General features: G+C 32.5%; 7 protein-coding genes and 4 non-coding genes across 11 annotated transcripts; 1 reads left to right on the top strand and 10 right to left on the bottom strand.

Annotated features, from left to right (window-relative positions):
* Window positions 1-15: 15 nt before the first annotated feature.
* On the top strand, window positions 16-3,574 carry LOC128394074 (protein brunelleschi-like). The gene is made up of 5 exons (XM_053354322.1): window positions 16-222; window positions 511-2,338; window positions 2,408-2,550; window positions 2,612-3,182; window positions 3,264-3,574. The coding sequence occupies exons 2-5, from the start codon at window positions 512-514 to the stop codon at window positions 3,495-3,497; spliced, it is 2,775 nt and encodes a 924-aa protein (XP_053210297.1). The 5' UTR covers window positions 16-222; window position 511; the 3' UTR covers window positions 3,498-3,574.
* A 166-nt stretch (window positions 3,575-3,740) lies between these two features.
* On the bottom strand, window positions 3,741-3,859 carry LOC128394524 (5S ribosomal RNA). Its single transcript, XR_008326405.1, has one exon. It is a non-coding gene; the product is annotated as a 5S ribosomal RNA (ribosomal RNA).
* A 62-nt stretch (window positions 3,860-3,921) lies between these two features.
* On the bottom strand, window positions 3,922-4,370 carry LOC128394034 (lipopolysaccharide-induced tumor necrosis factor-alpha factor homolog). The gene is made up of 2 exons (XM_053354268.1): window positions 4,256-4,370; window positions 3,922-4,178 (listed from the first exon to the last, which is right to left on the bottom strand). Exons 1-2 carry the CDS (start codon window positions 4,368-4,370, stop codon window positions 3,922-3,924), a joined length of 372 nt encoding a protein of 123 aa, XP_053210243.1.
* A 322-nt stretch (window positions 4,371-4,692) lies between these two features.
* LOC128394082 (uncharacterized) lies at window positions 4,693-6,311 on the bottom strand. The gene is made up of 4 exons (XM_053354332.1): window positions 5,887-6,311; window positions 5,677-5,797; window positions 5,168-5,608; window positions 4,693-5,102 (listed from the first exon to the last, which is right to left on the bottom strand). The coding sequence occupies exons 1-4, from the start codon at window positions 6,054-6,056 to the stop codon at window positions 4,923-4,925; spliced, it is 912 nt and encodes a 303-aa protein (XP_053210307.1). The 5' UTR covers window positions 6,057-6,311; the 3' UTR covers window positions 4,693-4,922.
* A 540-nt stretch (window positions 6,312-6,851) lies between these two features.
* On the bottom strand, window positions 6,852-6,970 carry LOC128394523 (5S ribosomal RNA). The gene has a single exon (XR_008326404.1). It is a non-coding gene; the product is annotated as a 5S ribosomal RNA (ribosomal RNA).
* A 1,579-nt stretch (window positions 6,971-8,549) lies between these two features.
* On the bottom strand, window positions 8,550-10,130 carry LOC128394090 (lipopolysaccharide-induced tumor necrosis factor-alpha factor homolog). The gene is made up of 3 exons (XM_053354344.1): window positions 9,990-10,130; window positions 8,989-9,923; window positions 8,550-8,891 (listed from the first exon to the last, which is right to left on the bottom strand). The coding sequence occupies exons 2-3, from the start codon at window positions 9,182-9,184 to the stop codon at window positions 8,638-8,640; spliced, it is 450 nt and encodes a 149-aa protein (XP_053210319.1). The 5' UTR covers window positions 9,185-9,923; window positions 9,990-10,130; the 3' UTR covers window positions 8,550-8,637.
* Window positions 10,131-13,008: 2,878 nt separating this feature from the next.
* Window positions 13,009-13,127, bottom strand: LOC128394522 (5S ribosomal RNA). The gene has a single exon (XR_008326403.1). It is a non-coding gene; the product is annotated as a 5S ribosomal RNA (ribosomal RNA).
* Window positions 13,128-16,111: 2,984 nt separating this feature from the next.
* Window positions 16,112-17,445, bottom strand: LOC128394084 (uncharacterized). Its single transcript, XM_053354333.1, has 5 exons — window positions 17,120-17,445; window positions 16,755-17,045; window positions 16,575-16,680; window positions 16,265-16,511; window positions 16,112-16,202 (listed from the first exon to the last, which is right to left on the bottom strand). The coding sequence occupies exons 1-4, from the start codon at window positions 17,391-17,393 to the stop codon at window positions 16,316-16,318; spliced, it is 867 nt and encodes a 288-aa protein (XP_053210308.1). The 5' UTR covers window positions 17,394-17,445; the 3' UTR covers window positions 16,112-16,202; window positions 16,265-16,315.
* Window positions 17,446-18,090: 645 nt separating this feature from the next.
* LOC128394095 (lipopolysaccharide-induced tumor necrosis factor-alpha factor homolog) lies at window positions 18,091-18,932 on the bottom strand. The gene is made up of 2 exons (XM_053354348.1): window positions 18,664-18,932; window positions 18,091-18,567 (listed from the first exon to the last, which is right to left on the bottom strand). Exons 1-2 carry the CDS (start codon window positions 18,812-18,814, stop codon window positions 18,314-18,316), a joined length of 405 nt encoding a protein of 134 aa, XP_053210323.1. The 5' UTR covers window positions 18,815-18,932; the 3' UTR covers window positions 18,091-18,313.
* A 309-nt stretch (window positions 18,933-19,241) lies between these two features.
* On the bottom strand, window positions 19,242-19,884 carry LOC128394089 (lipopolysaccharide-induced tumor necrosis factor-alpha factor homolog). Its single transcript, XM_053354343.1, has 2 exons — window positions 19,674-19,884; window positions 19,242-19,581 (listed from the first exon to the last, which is right to left on the bottom strand). The coding sequence occupies exons 1-2, from the start codon at window positions 19,867-19,869 to the stop codon at window positions 19,328-19,330; spliced, it is 450 nt and encodes a 149-aa protein (XP_053210318.1). The 5' UTR covers window positions 19,870-19,884; the 3' UTR covers window positions 19,242-19,327.
* Window positions 19,885-20,717: 833 nt separating this feature from the next.
* On the bottom strand, window positions 20,718-20,836 carry LOC128394528 (5S ribosomal RNA). The gene has a single exon (XR_008326409.1). It is a non-coding gene; the product is annotated as a 5S ribosomal RNA (ribosomal RNA).
* Window positions 20,837-20,844: the final 8 nt, after the last annotated feature.

The raw sequence follows: 20,844 nt of genomic DNA, 5'->3' as shown, positions 1-20,844 counted from the left end.
CCAAGAAATTTTGTCTCTTCAATGTCATTGAATCAATGGAACAGTAACTCAAATTCGTAGTAGTACTAATTAGATTCGATTAACGGTAATTACTGTTTCAAGTTTTTTTTTAATTTTCGACTGGGTAAATCCAATTCATTATAAATTTACTGTCCCAATCGATTAACTGTGTTGTCACAATTAAGTGGAAAGTTTCAAATCTTGTTCATCTTGTGTTTTTCTGTAAGTAGAAATTTTTATATCTCTTTGTCTTTTCTTTGTTCCTCTCTACTTTCTCTCTCAATTAATCAATGTGGTTATTAACCTTAAGAGTTTCTTTTGTTTACATTTGGGTCAATCTTAGTCTTGTTTGGATTCATAATTAGTAATCATTTTCTCAGATTTTCTTCTTTGAACATTTTTCTCTCAAAATTTGTTGAAATTTTTCCATTTCAATTAATATTTTGTTACTTCACTAACCATTAATCATTTATTGTTATTTTGGTCTTTTTTCCTATCATTTCCATTCAGAATGGGTAAAGATAAAAAACCTCCAGAGTATGCAGACGATTCATCTGATCGTCCACCGCCATATAATTCATATTACGACCAGGCCGGTGGGGCCAGCGGAGTAGCACCCCCACCACCGCCAACAGGATTTATTCCACCTCCTTCTCATCTTAATCAACCTCCACCAGCATATCAACCTGGTCCTGATTTTATTAAAGCTCAAGATCCACCAATTCCACAACAACCTGATCGATTATTATCTCAACAATCTGGTAACCTTACCTCCCACCGTCGAGCTGCTTTTCAATGTAGATTGGCTGCTCTAAGAGCCGCTCGCGGATCAGGTGGTTGGGAGAAATGTTACAACCTGTTGATTGAATCACTCGATGGCTATGGTTTAACACTAGATCCAATTGAATATGAAAAACGTATCCGTGAAAGGCGCATAGGATGGACAGGAATTCATGTTCAAATACTCAATGACCTTGTTCGAAGTGCCACAGAGATGGGATGCGAACAATTATCAATTCGTCATTTGAGTTTCCTTCTTCAATGTTTATGTGAAGTATTAACCCACCAGGAAAAAAGTGACCTTGCGCGAGAATTGGAGTCTCTTGGTTCTAAATGTGGCGAAGGAGCTCCAGTTATACTTACACTCGAAAATGGATTCACCATTCCTTCAGTTAATTTAACCAAATTTCCAATGGTTTCTTCCCTTAAGATTCAGAATCTTTTTGCTTCCCTTCGTCCAGTAAAACTGAAGCCTAAATCGATGGACAATCTAATCACAACCAACGCTTCAAGTCCTTTTATTTTCACTCCTATTCAAATGAGTCGACCGCAGCCAAGACGTAGGTCACTTATCTCCCTCTCTACAAAAACCATGGATTTCAAATGGATCCAAGGAGAAACTTGCCAAATAACTCTCCAAGTATCCAACTATTTACCTGTTGAATTACAAGTTAATCATATCGCCCTTTTAACCGACGGAGTGGCCTTCCAAACATACCCAACCTCTTTAACACTCCCAGCGGAATCAGGACCATTTCCTATTCATTTAACGGGAACACCTTTGAACAATGGAAAGCTTGAAATCCTTGGCTATTCAACCCACGTTCTCGGTGTTAAAAGTGACTGTCGCTGGCCTCACCTACCCAACTGTAATCGACTTAAATTGCCTGCTAAATATGTTGTTGAAGTTATTCCTCCGCTGCCATTAATTGACATTTCCGCTCCCGATTTACCCAAGTCAGATACTTTTACCTCACTAACCACCGACACCAATGCAATAATGTCCAATGTTAGCCTAACAATTTATGCTGGTCAAAAAAAAACTTGTTCCCTTAGGGTAACAAATAATAGTCCCAATAATGAAATGATTGAAATAATCTCGGTTAAAATTATCAGTAAGCTTGGTAAAGAAATTGAATCAAATCTAGTTTCCTGGGATGACAATGATCTCAACAATTGTCTTCCTCTTCCAGCTCAATCGTCATTTGATTTTAATATTGAAGTTTATGGTATAAGTGATTTCCTATCCTCATCAACAAAAAGACGAGCTTCAAGTTTTAAAGCTAAATCTGCTTCGGTCAGTGGAACTTCATCTCCAATCCCAATGTCCCTGACAAACACTAATTCGTTAGCCGGATCGCCACATCATCACCCATCTTCAACTACAGTAGCAAACACAACGGAAAATAGTTCATCGAAAAGGTCTCACATGTTGGGCTCGGCTGTAGCTAATTTCTTATCAGAACTTCAATTGGGCGGAAGTGGAGGAAGTAATTCCAATTCAAAACGAAAATATGACCTAGTCAACTCTAATACTCTTGAAGAGTATCAACCTCAGGTAAATTAATCACAACTAAATTTCCTTGTCATTTAAATTCTCATCAATTTCTCTTTTCTCCATTAACAGATCGTAGAGGTGATCCTTGAATTTGAATATAGCGGCGGTGGTGGCCTAGCTTCGGGTTATTGTCGTAAATGTGCAATCGCAATTAACATTGATATCTTACCTTCAGTATTAATCACCAAATGGGATGTACTTCCTGCAGAAATGTGAGTTAAATAATTACGACGATTCGAAATCAATTAACCTTTGGTTATTTTTCTTTATCAGGCCTTCCAATTGTTACCTTGTATTTGATGTACTCAATGCGACTAATTATGAAATGGAATTAAATTACAGCGAGAATAAGTCAATTCTAATTGAGTCACGAGAAACTTGTCGCATACCCGTACCCGTTGAACGAGTCCCGTTATTGTGTGAAAATGTTTCTCTAAACAATGAGAAAAGTTTTAACAATGAAAATTTATTACTTAAAAGGTGTAAAAACCATTTAGTTAATCAGGTTAATCTAAACTGGAATCTATTACAAGCCTCGATAACTGGACTTGCCTCCATGTCAGAAATTCCTTGGACAGGGAATCTCCTAGAGTCCATTTTAATGTCTTCTATTCAATGGGATGTGAAAGTTAATGGACAAGAACTGAAGATTGAAGAGGAACTTAACTATGCAATTGGAGAACCAGTTATGTTAACAATTGAAGTGACCAATATAAGTGGTCATATCTTGAGAAATGTTCAACTTTTGGTCGCTTGTTATCAAGATTTTCAGAATGGAACTAAAAATTATAAAATCGACATGAATCGATCAATATTGGGCTCGGATAAAGTTTATATTGATGAAGTAAGGGTTTTAATTACTATTATTTTAGCTTCTTCATTCAATTGACTATCGTTTAATTTTAATTTTAATTTTTTCTTTTAGATGTTAACGATGAAAAGTCACTGTCATGAATTAGGACTAGTCTTTTATTATCCTGGTTTATACAAAATTGAGATTCAATGTACAGGATCAACTATGGATCCATCTTCATCCCAACCAATTAATGAAGATATCAAGTTAATTGTTAAAGAAACAAATGAAAAATCAAGTCGAAACGTAACTTGTGCTCCATCATCTTGGAAATGTTCACCGTTAATTGAGATCAGTGTCGCATAGAAAATCATATATTTAACTATCAATGGAAATTTTTTATATTTTACAAATTAAATTATACTGATTATTAAATATTCAAAGTTTATCTAATTATAAATTGATTATTATGTGGCTAATTGTCCAATATAACATTTACATTGTACATTTCAAACTTTTAATACATGAAAAAAAATCAAAATTAGATGAAAGTGAAAGTGAAAGTTTGAAAATCAGGAAAAGTTTACGAATCTTAATCGGAGCAAAAAGTGTCTACAACACCGGGGGTTCCCAAGTGGTCTCCCTCCCAAGTACTAACCCGGCCCGAAGCTGCTTAACTTCGGAGATCGGACGGGATCCGGTGCTTTCAGCTTGGTATGGTCGTAGACGAAAGGAGAACCTTAAAGTGTGAATATAAACTTTTTGATTGGAAACAAAATTGTCCATTTGATTAGATTTTACTATAAATACCAAGTTTTCGGGCACATTTTGGACACGAATGTTCAACATCTAAAGTGATACTTGAAAAAAAGGGAATTAAACAGCAGCCACATATGCAACCGAATAGACAACAACCGATCGATACCAACCAGGCAAGAACACCAGATTTCTTATGGGTAGAAGTGAGCACTTGTTGGTTACATGTTGGACAGAACACATTCTGAGGATAAGGTCCGAAACTCACTGCACCAATAGGAACTACTGGACCTAGAAAATAAATTGTTTTCAAATAATTTAATAATACCAAATAGAGAATAGATTAATTATGAGTTCGAAAAACTTGCCGATATGAGATTGTTGCGGGATCGGTGGATGAGGTACCAAACTGTGCGAGGAAGGTGGTTGATAAGATGTAAACGTATTTCGAGGCTCAGGCTGAACAAATTTTCCTGAATTCATGTTGAAAACACAAGAGACAAGCGAGAGGTTCAATCAAATAAAGACTAACAGTTAATGGGATCTAATTATAATTTGGTTACATATTTATCAGTTTGAATAATGGAGGTAATTAACATCGTTAACGGTGTTGGTAATTAATATTTGTGTGAATAATCAATAAAGTTGTTAACGCGAAAAAGGGTTGAATTAGTAATTTAAAGTGGATTGAAAGTAAAAACTAGATGATGAAATATTCGGGATATTGTTTAATGTCCTTGTTGATTCAATTAATTGTGACAGAATTTATTTCGTTGGTATTAGGAAACAAAACTCTTGAAAATAATTTCAAATAGATTGAGTTTATTGAATTACTTGGATAATAAAAATTAACAGAATTAGTTTTATAAAAACAGGTTTCGTGCGAATTGTGGACACGAAGGTTCAATATGACGATGAAAATCTAACAAATTTATTTATAATTTAACTTCAATTACTATGGAACAATAAAAAATGTCAACTGATCAAGAATTTATCGAGTAAATTAATTTAATTGTTGTTAAACAATTCGTCCTCTCATTGAGCTCCGCCGTTTCTTGTGAGCGGTAAATTGACCATTTGTGAAGATCCAGTTTTGAATAATCGATTGTTACCAACTTTCTCAACAATTAACGATACAAATGGCCCAAGGATAATCAGTTGGAACACTAATCCAACATGAATCGCTAAAAATATAGCATAAAACATATGACCGATCTGAAATTGAGGATAAATGGAAAATGTTAGTGAGTTGTAACAATTAACTGATTTGTTTCTTTTACCAATTCCTTAGATGGTAATATGGGCCATTTCTGTGAACTGTAGTACCAAATGAACACGGCGACATGAACGTAATATGTTGATCGAAGTAAAATTACAGTTGATTGAATGAACTGATCTATTTTACTATTTCGACGAAGGTAAAAGTTTCGCGTACGTTGTTTGTTGTAAGTGTTGTTGTTAACGTTATCAATTGAAGGCGAGAGCTTATTATTATCATAGTAATCATTATTACGATTTATATGTTGGAATATTTTTTCACTCGAAACGAAGATAATTATCAACACGTAGAAAGACATTGATAGCAGTCGATAAAAAATTGAATAAATTGCCACAATCATTGGAGTCTTATAATTGTTCAGTGGTCCCCAAATAGTTGGAAGAAGAAATGAAGTGATAGCGATAATGGTTAAGATAGAAATCCATTTGATACGATTAACAGTCTAAATTGTAAGTCAAGGAAGAGAAAAGAATTAAAATTTAAAGAAAACCAAACTTTCTCATAGATTACCTCAATAGAATTCAATTTAAATCCTTTACTGATCAAGTAAACAACGAAGATCGGAGTTATATAAGACCATAGACGATTAATTGTTGGAAGGTGAATAAAGTGCATCCAGTTTTCAAAGTCACTTAATTACAATTAAAAATAAAAATAAAGAAAAACAAAGAGTAAGAAAAAGAAAGCGATCTTTTTTGTATAATATCTTATTAAACTCACAGTATACTGAATCCCCTGGTGATACCATGAGGTTCAAGCTCGTTGTAGTAAAATATTGAACTGATGTAAATCAAACATCCAACAATTAGGCCAACATTCAAACTCAATCCAACCATCGGTTTAGCTTTGTAAATGTAAATCAACGTAAACAAGATTATCGATAATTTCATCTCAGCCGCGATTGACCAAGTATGAGGTGCACACTACAATGATGATGAGAAGTAATAACAATTAAATCAATGTAATCAACCAGAAATTTCATTATCAATTATGCAACTAGTAGATTAAGCTAATTGAAACTCTTTCCAACCCTTCGTAAGAATATGATAATAGAGTCAATCGACTTTTCATATTAGAAATTGAACGTGAGAAATTATAATACTGAATCGAATATGAGTTCCATCAATGAGATTTTTGTTCCAGAGTCAATTTGTTTTTTTTGTTCAGATTGATTAATCCTGGAAAGTGCTCTTAATGCTTTTAGTGATTGTACAAATTTCCACGCAGAAGCACATGTGCCAAGCAGTAATTATTTAGTACAAACGTTATCATCGACGTTTGAAGCCCGATGCCAGAATCTGCATGTGTGCGGTCGTGCGAAATAAGATTGCATATTCATTCACATTCGGATTAGGCCTCAACGATGAACAACTAATTTGTCACAATGATTGATATAATTGTAATACAAAATAAAGAAGAAAATAAGTTTGAGATAAAAATATTAATAGTTTATTTGCGATTCCTATGACAAACTGTTTCAATGAATTATAATTACAGAATATAATTAATAAATGACAACATGAATAAATTAATTTAGGAAGAATATTCTTCCTAAATTGATGCAAACAATTAGCTGGAAAAAAAAGGTTTCTAATTTAAGAGCAACATTTGGGTGTTATTTCTCAATGTAAAGAAAAAGTAATGACTCGAATGGGGGAAAAAGTTTAATCAAGAGAATCAAAAAGTGTCTACAACACCGGGGGTTCCCAAGTGGTCTCCCTCCCAAGTACTAACCCGGCCCGAAGCTGCTTAACTTCGGAGATCGGACGGGATCCGGTGCTTTCAGCTTGGTATGGTCGTAGACGAAAGGAGAACCTTAAAGTGTGAATATAAACTTTTTGATTGGAAACAAAATTGTCCATTTGATTAGATTTTACTATAAATACCAAGTTTTCGGGCACATTTTGGACACGAATGTTCAACATCTAAAGTGATACTTGAAAAAAAGGGAATTAAACAGCAGCCACATATGCAACCGAATAGACAACAACCGATCGATACCAACCAGGCAAGAACACCAGATTTCTTATGGGTAGAAGTGTGTCAGCTTGGTATGGTCGTAGACGAAAGGAGAACCTTAAAGTGTGTACTTAAATAATAGTTAATTTCAATAATTTATTAACAGAATTTTAGTCGAAAAAATCCGAAAAAATTTGTTTAAATTGAACATTGAGAAAAAAAAGATTAATTGAATTCGATTTTGCGATTGACTCCAAGTTTTCGAGCACATCGTGGACACGAATGTTCAACATCTAAAGTAATATCTGTATAAAAGGGGATTAAGCAGCACCCAAATACACAGCAACCGACCGATACCAACCAAGCAAGTAAACCTGATTTCTGACTAGTTATAGTGATCACTTGCTCGTTACATGTTGGACAAATCACGTTCTGAGAATAAGGTCCAAATTTCGTAGTACCAAGAGTAACTATTGTAATATTAATAGTTGAATATAAAAAGAACAAATTGTTTTCCAACAATTAAACTAAGTCTCAATAGAAAATCAACTTACCGACTCGTTGTCCGTCCTGAGCTGAGGCTGTTGGTTGGGGTACAAGATCAATGGGTGGAGGTGGTGGTGGACACGATGGACCAGAAACAGTATATGGAGGTGGGGAAAGTGATTGATGAGTTGAAATTGGAAGTTCAGGGTAACCAAATTTTTCTGAATCCATGTTGAGTTAATTGCTGATAGATTGAAAAATGAACACAACACCTTAACTGAGAAACAATTGATGTGTTTTATTTTTTATATGATTTAACATTGATCAGTGAATCGTAATCAACAGTCAACGTAATGGTTAATCACTAGGCTGCCTTATCCAAAAATGAGTAATCAAATGATGTAAATAATTTCGAGTTGATTAAGATTACTGAAAAACTCAGATAATTGAGACTCATTTAACATTTAAGAGCTAATTAGTGTAATAGAAATTTCAATTAGTAGATCGACTTTGATCAGACTGTGACCACAGCCTTGGTCACAATCTGATGATGACCATTTATATATTAATTATTAGAATGATCTAGAAAATGATCATGAACATCTTCATTACTATTGTATTAATATCTAATAGATTGTATTCATTAGTACCACTTCCCTTCCCTTAGTAATAACATTAAAGTCGAAAGTTTATATAATTGTGAATATTTAGATTACAGTCACACTTCTCTAATTGCCTCTCTATTATCTCACAAATTCTGTAATTTCGCAATTCAATTCTTTCTCAATTAAGGACATGATATGTCACACTTTTTAATCTCACATTCATCAATTATTTTAGGACAATTTGTAATAAATAATTTGATGCGACTGTACATCGATCCGTTCACTTAATTTATTTAATTGAAGAGGCTGTATAAATGGTTACGAATTGTATGATAATCAAAATAAAAGTGTTTATTTCAAGTGATCGTTAACATTAATTGTTTAATTCAGTTTTGTCATCTAAAAAGTGGGAGCTAATTTTTCAGATTCGTCGATATAAACCAACTTTCGGTCCACAATTGCCACAAGAGTGTTCAACGTCTCGAGTAAAATCCGTGCAACAAGGGATTAGAAAACAACCAATGACACCACCAAGTAGACAACAACCCACTGAGGTCAACCAGGTCACTATTCCAGTTTTATAATTAATCGAAGTGACAACAGTTTGTTTACAAGAGAGACAGTACACATTTCTAGGATAAGCACCGAAAATTTTTGATCCATCTACTTCACTATCTGTCAATTTATTAATATACGTTGAAAGAAATCAATTGAGATGATTTAATAATTTAATTCATGATTCGACTACTAACATTTAGTGTTTATTACTCACCTGTTGATTGTGATCCATTTATTGGTTGTGGTGATGGAAATTGTTGCACATTAGAAGGTCTATTGTAAAGTGAATCGAATCGACCCAAGTGAGTTGAGACTCTTGGTGACCTGGAATAAGCTGGAGGTGGACAGTTAAAAGGGTCAACAGTGGCTAGTGGAGCAGAGGGTAAAACATTGTACTGATTCCCTTTCATTTTAATTTTCCCAGCACAGTCTTTGATAGTAACAATGATGATGAGAGGTAATAACAATTAAATCAATGTAATCAACCAGAAATTTCATTATCAACCAGCTACAGTGATTTCAATTATGCAACAATTAGATTAATCTTATCAATTGTAACAATTTATCGATTGTAATTTTCAAACATTCATAAAAATATGACAATTGAATCAATTGACTTTTATATTATCAATCGAAAATGATCACAATAACTTGAGAACCTTATTCAATCAAATGAGCAATTGACCAATTAAATTTTTCATTCAACAACCAATTTGCATTTTTTCACTTGAATGATTCAATGAGCCTTCGATTAGTTGAAAATAGGATTGAATATTCAAGTTCACATAGTGATTAGGACTCAACGACAAAGAACTAATTTGCCACAACAATTGATATAATTTCAATTTCGAAAATAGAGAAGAAATAAGTTTGAGGCGAAAATACTTGAAATTTATTTTCGATTCCCATGTAATATTTTCTGCATGGTTATCAGAGAAAATAGATGACAACTTGAATAAATTCTTCCTCTTATTGAGCTCCACCATTTCTTGTGAGCGGTAAATTTACCATTTGTGAAGATCCAGTTTTGAATAATCGTTTGTTACCAACTTTCTCTACAATTAACGATACAAATGGCCCAAGGATAATCAGTTGGAACACTAATCCAACATGAATCGCTAAAAATATAGCATAAAACATATGACCGATCTGAAATTGAGGATAAAATGGAAAATGTTAGTGAGTTGTAACAATTAGTTGATTTGTTTCATTTACCAATTCCTTGGATGATACTATGGGCCATTTCTGTGAACTGTAGTACCAAATGAACACGGCGACATGAACGTAATATGTTGATCTAAGTACAATTACAGTTGATTGAATGAACTGATCTAATTTACTATTTCGACGAAGGCCTTGAAAAGTGATGAATTAGCTTAATTTAAATTAATTAAAGTTATATTACACTCATGAAGTTATAAACACGTAAATGATTTATACTTGATCGAATGAAATATTATTCACATCAAACATTATCAAATTATTTATAGCAAAGTGATTCCATTTAATGACCAAAAACTATTGCTTCTGATAGTCTTTGTTAAGTAACAAAAATGATTGACTTATTTAGACATCTAAAGTGTTATAGTTTCGGAGATATTAGGCCTCGAGATCAAAGGCCACTCTCATTCCAGTAAAACTGTTGATCAAACGAAAAAGTGCTTGATTAACCATGTTAACCCATACTAGGATAGTCTCAAAAATAAGTTTCAGATCATTCTAAGCAATTGGGACTAATCGCCGTCCATTTATTTAAATACAACAGAATTGTGACCAAGCACTTTGGATATTTTTAACAAAACAAATTTAATTTTCTGTAAAGGTATGGTGTCGATAAAATAAAGAAATTCATGATCTAAAAAACTTATCGTTGATTAGAAAAAGTGATGAAATTAAGTTTTAACTTCGAACTCGATTTATAAAATTAATGAAAAGATCAGGAAAAAATAAAATATATTTGGACTTAATATTTGCTTGGTACTACAAATACAAAAATTTAAACAATTAACTCAAACTAAATTGTTCAGCATTTCTCCTTAATCTTCTCAAAATTATATTGATGAAATAACTTATTGGTGTATCTTTGTTTGTTTTCGGCCACAATTGTGTGACATGTTTAACTCCACTGATTTGATCATAATTTAAATCATCGTTTAGTTAATCAATTGATTGTTTGAATATGAGGTTGATTCAAGCAAAATATTATCAACAGAAAAAATGTCGATCCTCTAACTCTGAGTATCAATTTGTCGCATCATTTTCAAACATGAAATTATTCAGAGAAATAAATTCATGTTTGTGAATCTATTACGATCAAGTTTCGTTGTTTTTCATTTACTAGTCGAAATTCATGAATAGACATGAGTAATTAATAAATTTTTCTTGAATCAAACTAATAGTTGATTGTTAAACTTACGGTATAATGAAAAGTGCGTCCATTAAACTATCACTCATAATGATATTAATCCAAATACTTTCTTTATATTTAATCATCGGATTTTGTGAGCCTTTGATTGAAATTAATAATAAATTGTAGATTAATTTTTGTAAAATAGTTAATCAATCAACTAATTGTTACCATAAAGTGATCCTCCTTGATTGAAAATGGGCCAAACAAATGAGTGAAAAGTTAATACACCCAAATGCATGATGATCTCATGAATGAAAATACTCCGAGATCTTAAATCGTTAATTGTTGGAGAAAATGTTGATTTCCAGTTAGTTTGAATTGAGAAACAATTAATCCACTCGACTTGATTGCTGGGGGTCATCAAAACAATCAAGGAACAAATCATACTTAAGCCAACGAATGAACCTAATATTGATCTATTAAAAATCAGATAAACAATATAATCAAATCAATCATAATTAGTTAATCAACTTACACACTAATTTTTGAGCCAATTGGTAATTCAATCAGTTTATCAGATATTGATTGTTTCACTTGACATGAATCAACTGCAATCACTTTCCATGAGTAACTTTCCAATCCTTTCAAGTAATTCAAGATATTGTAATAATTAATGAATAGAATCATTTACATTGGGTGACTATTAACTAATTACCTTTTTGAACTAAAGTGTGAATATCATCTGATGAGCATGATGATGGTAAACAAAATCCAATTTTTATTGAAAAACCAGCTTTATGAAAAATTACTTTGTCTCTAGTAAATAGATGATAATCATCTGATTGTTCAGTTGATTCAACTGGATTAACTGAAACTAGACAATGTTTTCCTGATTCACTTTGATTGTTTCTAGTCCAAGATAATCCCAAACATTGATCATAATTACCAATATCAAGGTAACCAGATCCAGTCAGGTCACTAGAGCTCGTCCTGAAGATTCAATCACTGATCCAACGATCCAAAATTAAAAACAAATCAATCAAATGTACAAATTAAAAATTAACATTTAAAACTTACACTTGAATGGCCAATGTTCACCTAATCCAATTGATTGGTTAACAGTTTTTAGACTTTGGATACACTGACCAGTCAACTTTAAACTATTCAAATCAACAGAGTCAATTGTTGACCAAACTGATGAACCAAATCCAAATCGTAACAAGACCGATTGTCGATAAGTATAATCATCATATCCTTTGCTAATTCGAACAGAGATATTCGATGTAAATTTAGAATGGACATTGGTCAAAGAAAAAAGAAAAACATAAAAGACAAATTGAAAAGAGGCCATAATAAATGTAAAGCCAAAGAGCTTCACTTAAAACAATAATATACAAAGTAACTAGATAATTGCGATTACTCGTTAACTTGTATCTTTATTAAATTTAATTACCGACGAAATCAAGGTGAACTTGATTCGGCCCCTTTGTCTCTCATTTTCAATTTGAAAATCTCCTTGAGCAGTTTCGATATCTTATAAAAGATCTAAGCAATTACCCTCGAGCAATTAACAGTCTTTAAAATTATGACCATTGACTCTCTATGTTTCTGGTTCTTTAATGCAGATCATTTGAATCTTATCATCACTAATATTATTCAAAATAATGATTGACAAGCAAATAGAATGATTTAAATTACTACTTAGAAAATAATTAACCCAGTGCTGTATTTATACTAATAATTTAATCACGAAAATTATCAAATATAACTGAGAAAAATAAAAAAAGATGAGGAAATGAACAAATTAAATCCGTTTTGGAAATGATCTTAATCTTAATCACATGAATGGTGGAAAAGAGTAATCAAGTAAAGAGAAGCAAAAAGTGTCTACAACACCGGGGGTTCCCAAGTGGTCTCCCTCCCAAGTACTAACCCGGCCCGAAGCTGCTTAACTTCGGAGATCGGACGGGATCCGGTGCTTTCAGCTTGGTATGGTCGTAGACGAATGAAGTTGCTTAAAGTGTGTACTTAAATAATAGTTAATTTCAATAATTTATTAACAGAATTTTAGTCGAAACAGTTTCCAATAAGCTTGAGTTTATTCAAATTAAGTATTGAGATTATCTGAATTAGATTTTGCAGTAACGACCAAGTTTTCGTCCACACCTTGGGCACGAATGTTCAACATCTAAAGTTGCATCACAGAAAAAGGGGATCAAACAGCATCCAAGTATAAGAGCGAACGCACAACAACACAGTGATGCTAACCAAGCAGCAAGTCCAGTTCGCTGGCAGGTTACAGTGAGCACTTGCTCATTACATGTTGGGCAGAACGCGATTTGAGGGTAAGGGCCGTAATTTCCATTCCCCATGTTAACTATGGTAATAGTAAAAAATTTGAGAGAACAAATCAGGACTAATCAAAAGAAGATTCAATTGATTAACTTACCAACTTGATGAACAGTCCGTGTTGGTGGTGGAGGTGGTGGTGGTGGTTGGTTAGGGTAACTATATTCTCCTGGATGCATGTTAAATTAACTGTTAATTTGAAAATGATCACAATTTGTAGGCTCAATTAAATAAAAACAATTAACAATGACCGAACGCGATATGGAGGGTCGATTTCATTTAAAAAGTCGTTAAAAAAGTGATGTAAGATCGAAAGCAATTAATAAGAGAAATTTTTCTCCATTATCCTCATTTCTTATTTCTCTTTCTCTTGTTGCTTTATTGGATAATAAATTGGATACGATTTAGACGCGAAGAGAGAAAGAGCAACAAATAAAGTAAATATTACAACTACTATGAAGTCACATTATTCAGTTCATTTGCATTCAGTTTTGTCATCTAAAAAATGGAAGTTAATTTTTCAGCTTCTTCGATATAAACCGACTTCCAGTCCACAATTGACATAATAGTATTCAACATCTCGAGTAAAATCAGTGCAACATAGGATTAGAAAACAACCAATGACACCACCGAGCAGAAAACAGCCCGCTCAGTCAGGTCACTATCCAATTTTTATATTTTATCGAAGTTACGGTGTATTTCGTGTTTCAAACATAAGCATTAATTATTTGTGCATCTAAATGTTATCATCGACGTTTGAAGTCCGATGCCGAAATCTGCGTCTATGAAGTAGTTGAAAATAAGATTGAATATTCATTCACATTGGGATTAGGCCTCAACTATAAAGAAATAATTTGTCACAATGATTGATATAATTGTACAAAATAAAGAAGAAAATAAGTTTGAGGTGAAAATAGTTGAAATTTATTTTCGATTTCCATGTAATATTTTCTATAAAATGTACATCAGAGAAAACTAATAAATGACAACTTGAATAAATTGGTCTTCTCATTGAGCTCCACCGTTTCTTGTAAGTGGTAAATTTACCTTTTGTGAAGATCCAGTTTTGAATAATCGATTGTTACAAACTTTCTCAACAATTAACGATACAAATGGTCCAAGGATAATCAGTTGGAACACTAATCCAACATGAATCGCTAAAAATATAGCATAAAACATATGACCGATCTGAAATTGAGGATAAATGGAAAATGTTAGTGAGTTGTAACAATTAACTGATTTGTTTCATTTACCAATTCCTTGGATGATACTATGGGCCATTTCTGTGAACTGTAGTACCAAATGAACACAGCGACATGAACGAAATATGTTGATCGAAGTATAATTACAGTCGATTGAATGAACTGATCTAATCTACTATCCTGACGAAGGTAAAAGTTTCGTGTACTTTGTTTGTTGTAATTGTTATTGTTGCAATTATCAATTGAAGGCGAGAGCTTATTATTATCATAGTAATCATTATTACGATTTATATGTTGGAATATTTTTTCACTCGAAACGAAGATAATTATCAACACGTAGAAAGACATTGATAGCAGTCGATAAAAAATTGAATAAATTGCCACAATCATTGGAGTCTTATAATTGTTCAGTGGTCCCCAAATAGTTGGAAGAAGAAATGAAGTGATAGCCATAATGGTTAAGATAGAAATCCATTTGATACGATTAACAGTCTAAATTGTAAGTCAAGGAAGAGAAAAGAATTAAAATTTAAAAAGAAAACAAAATTTCTCATAGATTACCTCAATAGAATTCAATTTAAATCCTTTACTGATCAAGTAAACAACGAAGATCGGAGTTATATAAGACCATAGACGATTAATTGTTGGAAGGTGAATAAAGTGCATCCAGTTTTCAAAGTCACTTAATTACAATTAAAAATAAAAATAAAGAAAAAGTAAGAAAAAGTAAGCGATCTTTTTTGTATAATGTCTTATTAAACTCACAGTATACTGAATCCCCTGGTGATACCATGAGGTTCAAGCTCGTTGTAGTAAAATATTGAACTGATGTAAATCAAACATCCAACAATTAGGCCAACATTCAAACTCAATCCAACCATTGGTTTAGCTTTGTAAATGTAAATCAACGTAAACAAGATTATCGATAATTTCATCTCAGCAGCGATTGACCAAGTATGAGGTGCACACTACACAATTAAATTGATAAATTTAATTAGAAACAATTAAAGTTTTTTTGTGTTCCTATTAGACTTAATTACCATATCCATGAGTCCTGGATAAGTATTCTGAGTGTAAATTATATTTGAATACCAAGTTGATGAGCAAACTTTTGCTCGATTATAAGCAATTAGTTGAGAAAAAGGTCCATCGGAAAACAATGGAGTCACCATTTCAAGGTTAACAATTAAAGCCATTAAAATTGATGTACTATTAATAGATTAAATATAAGAACAATTAACAATCAGTCAATCAACAGAAAATTGTTTCAATATCACTCACCAAATTAATCTTCTCAAAATTATATTGATGAAATAACTTATTGGTGTATCTTTGTTTATATTTGGAAATCTTTGAATAGCACTTTTCAGCCCCCTGAATATAATTGAAATTATCATGTAATTGCTCAGTCGATAAAATTTAATTGTTACACTTACGGGATAATGAACAATGCATCAAATATACTGTCAAATGAAATGACATTAATCCAAGCACTTTCTTTATATTTAGTCATCGGATTTTGGGAACCTGAGATTGCGATTGAGCGAATAAAAGATTAACGAATGAAAAAGAAATCAACTAATTGTTACCGTAAAGTGATCCACCATGAGAAAAAATAGGCCATATTATTGCATGGAAGATTAGTACACCGAAGTGCATGATAATTTCGGAGACGAAAATGTATCGAAGTCTGTTATTTTCAATTGGTGGCGAAAATGTGGCTTTCCAATTAGTCTCAATCGAAAACATTTAATCCATCCAATTTGATTTTTCGGAAACATCAAAACAATCAAGGAACAAATCATACTTAAGCCGACGAATGAACCTAATATTGATCTATTAAAAATCAGATAAACAATATAATCAAATCAATCATAATAAGTTAATCAGGTAACTTACACACTAATTTTTGAGCCAATTGGTAATTCAATCAGTTTATCAGATATTGATTGTTTCACTTGACATGAATCAACTGCAATCACTTTCCATGAGTAACTTTCCAATCCTTTCAAGTAATTCAAGATATTGTAATAATTAATGAATAGAATCATTTACATTGGGTGACTATTAACTAATTACCTTTTTGAACTAAAGTGTGAATATCATCTGATGAGCATGATGATGGTAAACAAAATCCAATTTTTATTGAAAAACCAGCTTTATGAAAAATTACTTTGTCTCTAGTAAATAGATGATAATCATCTGATTGTTCAGTTGATTCAACTGGATTAACTGAAACTAGACAATGTTTTCCTGATTCACTTTGATTGTTTCTAGTCCAAGATAATCCCAAACATTGATCATAATTACCAATATCAAGGTAACCAGATCCAGTCAGGTCACTAGGAGCTCGTCCTGAAGATTCAATCACTGATCCAACGATCCAAAAATTAAAAAACAAATCAATCAAATGTACAAATTAAAAATTAACATTTAAAACTTACACTTGAATGGCCAATGTTCACCTAATCCAATTGATTGGTTAACAGTTTTTAGACTTTGGATACACTGACCAGTCAACTTTAAACTATTCAAATCAACAGAGTCAATTGTTGACCAAACTGATGAACCAAATCCAAATCGTAACAAGACCGATTGTCGATAAGTATAATCATCATATCCTTTGCTAATTCGAACAGAGATATTCGATGTAAATTTAGAATGGACATTGGTCAAAGAAAAAAGAAAAACATAAAAGACAAATTGATAAGATTTCATAGCTAAGTTAGAGAGTTACACGAATGACAATAGCATACAAAATGATTAGATAAATGTGATTACTTTTTTTTCTTAGTTTTCCACACTCATTAGTTGAGCCCCTTCAAAGCGCTAGAATGTCTTATTTGGTGCAACTCTGGAAACTTTACAAATTTCGTGTAACATTCTAATTTAACGTAGTGTCTAATTATATGCAATCCCTGATATTATGAAGGTTAGATTGATATCTATCCATCATCTGATTGCCGTGGGCAATTTCGCAATCATATTAATACTTAAATGTGTTCGTCTCTTTAGATTTTTCCAAGATAATATTACAGATATTTTCTTTCATAGCCAAAGACTTATAGTTTGTAACCTTTTTTAAACCATAGATCGCATGTTATTATCTTATCATAGCAGTTATTGATAATCAGGTAAATGTAACTTTTGATATCTATTTTCAATCAACTGGCTGATGTATAATTGTACTACAATTTTAAGAGATTAAATGAAAGAGTATTGTATTTACCATGATATCTCTTGGTTAACGTTAATCTCATTGATTATATTGAATTGTTCTTCATAATAATTTAACCACAAAGAGATAATAAAGCCTCTTGACCACAATTACTAGTACTGAATTACGTTGTTTTATCACCAAGAAAACGTCGCGATAATTAAATCAAATAAATAAGAAAATCAAAGTTATTAATAATTTGTACATTTTAAAGGGTGTGTAGTTTAAAAAACTCCTGGCGGGAGATAGAATCGCACTCCCTCAGCCCGAGATTTATATGTGTTCACTATATTTATTTAATTGAAGAAACTGTGTAAATGATTACATAAATTTTATGACAATCATGATAAAAGTGTTTTTTTCAAGTGATCATTAATTTTTTCATCCAGTCATTTTCATTTAAAAAGTGGGAGTTAATTTCTCAGATTCGTCGATATAAACCGACTTTCAGTCCACAATTGACACAAGAGTGTTCAACATCTCGCGTAAAATCAGTGCAACAAGGGATTAGAAAACAGCCAATGACACCACCGAGCAGAAAACAACCCGCTGAGGTTAACCAGGTTACTACCCCAGTTTTATATCTAATCGAAGTGGCAGTAATTTGTCTACATGATGGACAAAACACATTCTGAGAATAAGGTCCAAATTTACTAGCAGTAGTACCAATAGTAACTATTGTTGTTATTGTAATTGTTGAACATAGAAGAGAACAAATTGTTTTTCAAAAATTAAACTAAGACTCAATAGAGAATTAATTGATTACCTTACCAACTCGTTCCTCTGTCTGAACTGAGGCTGATGGTAGATGAGATACAAGACCAGGCGGTGGAGGTGCAACAGCATATGGCGGCGGTGGAACTGGTTGATATGTTGTAACTGGAGGTTGAGATTCAGGGTAATCAAATTTTACTGAATCCATGATGAGTTGACTGCCTGAAAAATAAACTCAACAATTCAACTGAAATGTGAAATAAAGACAACTAAACAATTGATGTGATATATTTTTCATATGATTTCGCATTAATCAGTGAATGGCAATTCACAATTAACGCAATAGAAAATCATTAGTTTGCTTTATCTAAAAATGAATAATCACATGGTATAAATATTAATAATTCCGAGATTATAACAATAGATGAGTAAACTTAGATGTTTGATAAGATAGATTCGTTTATTAATAAGTATTAGTTAGATGATAAGTAACATAGTCAAGTACATGGCAACTTAATGATCATAATGTAAAAAAGTTGCTATTAATAAATGCATTTGATAAGACTGTACATCGATCCGTTCACTATATTTATTTAATTAAAAAGACTATCTAAATGGTAACAAATTGTGTGGCAATCATGGTAAAAGTGTTTATTTCAAGTGATCTTTAATTTTAATTGTTTAATTAGGTTTTGTCATCTAAAAAGTGGGAGTTAATTTTTTAGATTCGTCGGTATAAACCAACTTTCAATCCACAATTGGAACAAGAGTGTTCAACGTCTCGAGTAAAATCAGTGCAACAAGGGATTAGAAAACAACCAATGACACCACCGAGTAGACAACAACCCGCTGAGGTCAACCAGGTCACTATCCCAGTTTTATGTTTTATCGAAGTGACAACAGTTTGTTTACATGAGAGACAGTACACATTTCTAGGATAAGCACCGAAAATTTTTGATCCATCTACTACATTATCTGTCAATTTATACGTCGAAAGAAATCAATTGAGATGATTTAATAATTTAATTCGTGATTTGACTATCAAAGATTTAGTGTTTATTGCTCACCTGTTGATTGTGATCCATTTATTGGTTGTGGTGATGGAAATTGTTGCACATTAGAAGGTCTATTGTAAAGTGAATCGAATCTACCCAAGTGAGTTGAGACTCTTTGTGACCTGGAATAAGCTGGAGGTGGAAAGTTAAAAGGGTCAACAGTGGCTAGTGGAGCAGAGGGTAAAACATTGTACTGATTCCCTTTCATTTTTAATTTCTCAACAAAGTCTTTGATAGTAACAATGATGAGATGTAATAACAATTAAATCAATGTAATCAACCAGAAATTTCATTATCAATTGTGCAACTAGTAGATTAAGCTAATTGAAACTCTTTCCAACCCTTCATAAGAATATGATAATAGAGTCAATCGAATTGATATTAGAAATTGAACGTGAACAACCATAATACTGAATCGAATATGAGTTCCGGCAATAAGATTTCTGTTCCAGAGTAAATGTGATTTTTTGTTCAGATTAATTGATTCTTAAAGTGCTTTTAAATCTTTGTACAAATTTCCACACAGAAGCACATGTGCTATAAGCAGTAATTATTTGTGCCTCTGTACGTTATCATCGACGTTTGAAGTCCGATGCCAAAATCTGCGTCTATGTGGTAGTTGAAAATAAGATTGAATATTCATTCACATTCGGATTAGGACTCAACGATAAACAACTAATTCGTCACGATGATTGATATAATTGTACAAAATAAAGAAGAAAATAAGTTTGAGATGAAAATGTTAATAGTTTATTTGCGATTCCTATGACAAACTGTTTCAATGAATTATAATTACAGAAAATTAATAAATGACAACTTGAATAAATTCGTCCTCTCATTGACTTGTAAGATCGTCAAACCAGAAGCCCGATATTTGGCTACTATCAACAGTTTAATTGTGTTGTTAATTTAAATTATCATGTAGATTGATGCAATCAATTAGCTGGAAAAAAAGGTTTCTAAGAGCAACAATTGGGTGTTATTATTTCTCAATGTAAAAAAAAGTAATCACTCGAATGAGGAAAAAAGTGTAATCAAGCAAAGAGAAGCAAAAAGTGTCTACAACACCGGGGGTTCCCAAGTGGTCTCCCTCCCAAGTACTAACCCGGCCCGAAGCTGCTTAACTTCGGAGATCGGACGGGATCCGGTGCTTTCAGCTTGGTATGGTCGTAGACGAATGAAG

The sequence above is a fragment of the Panonychus citri genome, unplaced genomic scaffold, assembly GCF_014898815.1.
Source record: "Panonychus citri isolate SS breed McGregor unplaced genomic scaffold, ASM1489881v1 Contig00139, whole genome shotgun sequence".
Classification (NCBI taxonomy): domain Eukaryota; kingdom Metazoa; phylum Arthropoda; class Arachnida; order Trombidiformes; family Tetranychidae; genus Panonychus; species Panonychus citri.
The sequence above is the reverse complement of the archived record's forward strand: the minus strand, read 5'-3'. Positions and strand labels throughout refer to the sequence as shown.